This window comes from Lucilia sericata, unplaced genomic scaffold (assembly GCF_015586225.1).
Source record: "Lucilia sericata isolate MDLA Ls3-8-SP2 unplaced genomic scaffold, ASM1558622v1 Contig000299F_arrow, whole genome shotgun sequence".
Classification (NCBI taxonomy): Eukaryota; Metazoa; Arthropoda; class Insecta; order Diptera; family Calliphoridae; genus Lucilia; species Lucilia sericata.
This window is the reverse complement of record NW_023994324.1, coordinates 237,980-240,000: the sequence shown is the minus strand read 5'-3', so window position 1 is coordinate 240,000 and position 2,021 is coordinate 237,980. Positions and strand designations below refer to the sequence as shown.

At 24.3% G+C, this 2,021-nt stretch overlaps 1 protein-coding gene across 2 annotated transcripts in view; it reads left to right on the top strand.

Annotated features, from left to right (window-relative positions):
* LOC119603381 (protein spire) overlaps nucleotides 1-1,734 on the top strand; it is a 161,756-nt gene extending 160,022 nt beyond the window's left edge. Inside the window, exon 18 of one of the 2 annotated variants that reach the window (XM_037955398.1) lies at nucleotides 35-1,734. In XM_037955398.1, the coding sequence (XP_037811326.1) occupies nucleotides 35-83 (49 nt within the window). In that variant the 3' untranslated portion in view covers nucleotides 84-1,734. The remainder of the gene's footprint in view (nucleotides 1-34) is intronic. The other variant, XM_037955399.1, reaches the window with a different exon arrangement.
* The last annotated feature ends 287 nt before the right edge of the window (nucleotides 1,735-2,021 follow it).

Below are 2,021 nucleotides of genomic sequence, written 5' to 3'. Positions count from 1 at the left end.
CTCTCCCTTTCTTTCCCTTTCCCCCTTTTCCGCCCACAAAATTTTCCCGAGCTTATCACTCTCCTCCTCGGGCACTCAACTGAGTCAGGATCAAGAAAAAATGCGCGGCGAATTGGTGCCCGTTTGCAATGACTGTCGCGGTCTTGTTATGGAAATTTCAAGATCAGCCAAACAAAAACGTTCGGTCGGCACGCAATCGAACCCTTAAGAATCTCACACTTGATTTATCGCCTGTATGGAAATGAAGAGAGACAGAAAATACAGCTACTAAGGAAATGTGTGTTTGTTTAAAGTAGAAGAGAAATGCTAAGCAAAGCTTATTAGCAAAATATTTAAAGAAATCATACTGAGACTATGGGCGGAAAAAGAAAGAACTTTTAGAAATTAATATAAACTATTATTGAGTTTTACTAGATAAAAGAAAGATATGATGTCCCCTTTACTCCCCCTTATTAAACATAAATATACAACAGTTTGTGTTAAAGAAAATCTCTGTGTAGTATGATGTATAAAGTTGTATGTGTATGTACGTAATTAATTTGTACCTTTAATTGTGTCTCTAACTCTGTGTGTGTAAAAACAACGTCTAACAGTGTATGCGTAATTTGTCTATAATTAAATATTAGAATTTATTGATCAATTGAAAACAGATAAATATTATTGACAAACTTTATAGAAGCAAATTACATATTTACAAGAATTTAGAAAGAAATCCAAACAAAGTCTTCTTCTTAAGAATTTATCTCTTGTTTTAAATGTCTTATAAGTTCATATCATTTAGAAAGAGAAAAATTAAAGAAAACAAATGGAAAATGTTTTAATATGAAGAATAAGGAAAACCAAAAAAGTTGTTTAAATTTTAACGCACATTATTTGCAAAAACGTTTAGTAAATATTTTGAACAAATTTCTCTGTTGGATTTAAATTTATTTTTGTGTTAAAGCTCTCGTTTTATTTTATGTGAAGTTTGATTTTTCATTATTTTGTCTTAAAGGACCTTAATTTTCACTGTTTTTATTATACAAAAATCTACATTTGATTTATTTCTATAGTTTTGTTTATAGTTTTGTTTTAATTAAGTATTAATAATTGCTAATTATAATTCCTATTAAGCTATTAAACTTTAAACAATACGATTATGTTTATCATAAGTTCTTTTTTACATAAATTTATAATTAAAGCAAAAAGGAAAAACAATGAATATTTATTTTTTCTTAAGATATTAATATTAATTATTATAAATAAGCCTTTGAAAACATAAAAAACGAGACACCAATTTTTTTTTTTTTAAATTTAATTTTACTAATTTAAGTTTTTCAACACCTACAATTTGCTATACATACATAAACACTTTAAAGCCCCCATCCCACCCGCTTTATTTTATAATTAAGCTATAAGTATAAAGTAAAATTTATAAATGATTTATAACCTTCTTATAATATATATAAATCATTTATTAAATTTAAACCACAAAACCTTAATAACGTTTAATTTAAATATAAACTAATAACTACAATTAAGTAAAATTTCATTCCCTTAAGTTATTTATAATGTTCTTAAGTTATAGTTAAACACCCATTTCCCATAAGTTCATTAATTTTTATATACCACATCTACACACCTTCATTTATTCATTTATTTAAATGTTAATATGTTATTTGCATTTTATTATTAATTTAAAAAATTAATTTTAATTGCATTTATATTACCACAAAAACCAACAAAACAAATTTCGTTTTATAAATATTATAACTTATATAAACATAAACTATCAATAACAAACCAACAAACAAAAAAAAACTATATATTTGTAATTTGATGTTAATATTTGTATACATATGTTTTGCAACAATTAATTAAATTAATTAACTCTATTATTATAATTATATTATACCAAAACCATTTAAACATTACAAAACATTAAGAAGAACTTGAAAAGGCAGTTGAAAACACAAAACAAACTGAATGTTATAAAAAAGAAGAAAAATAATAAAAAAAAATATATATTGTTGAAAACAAAA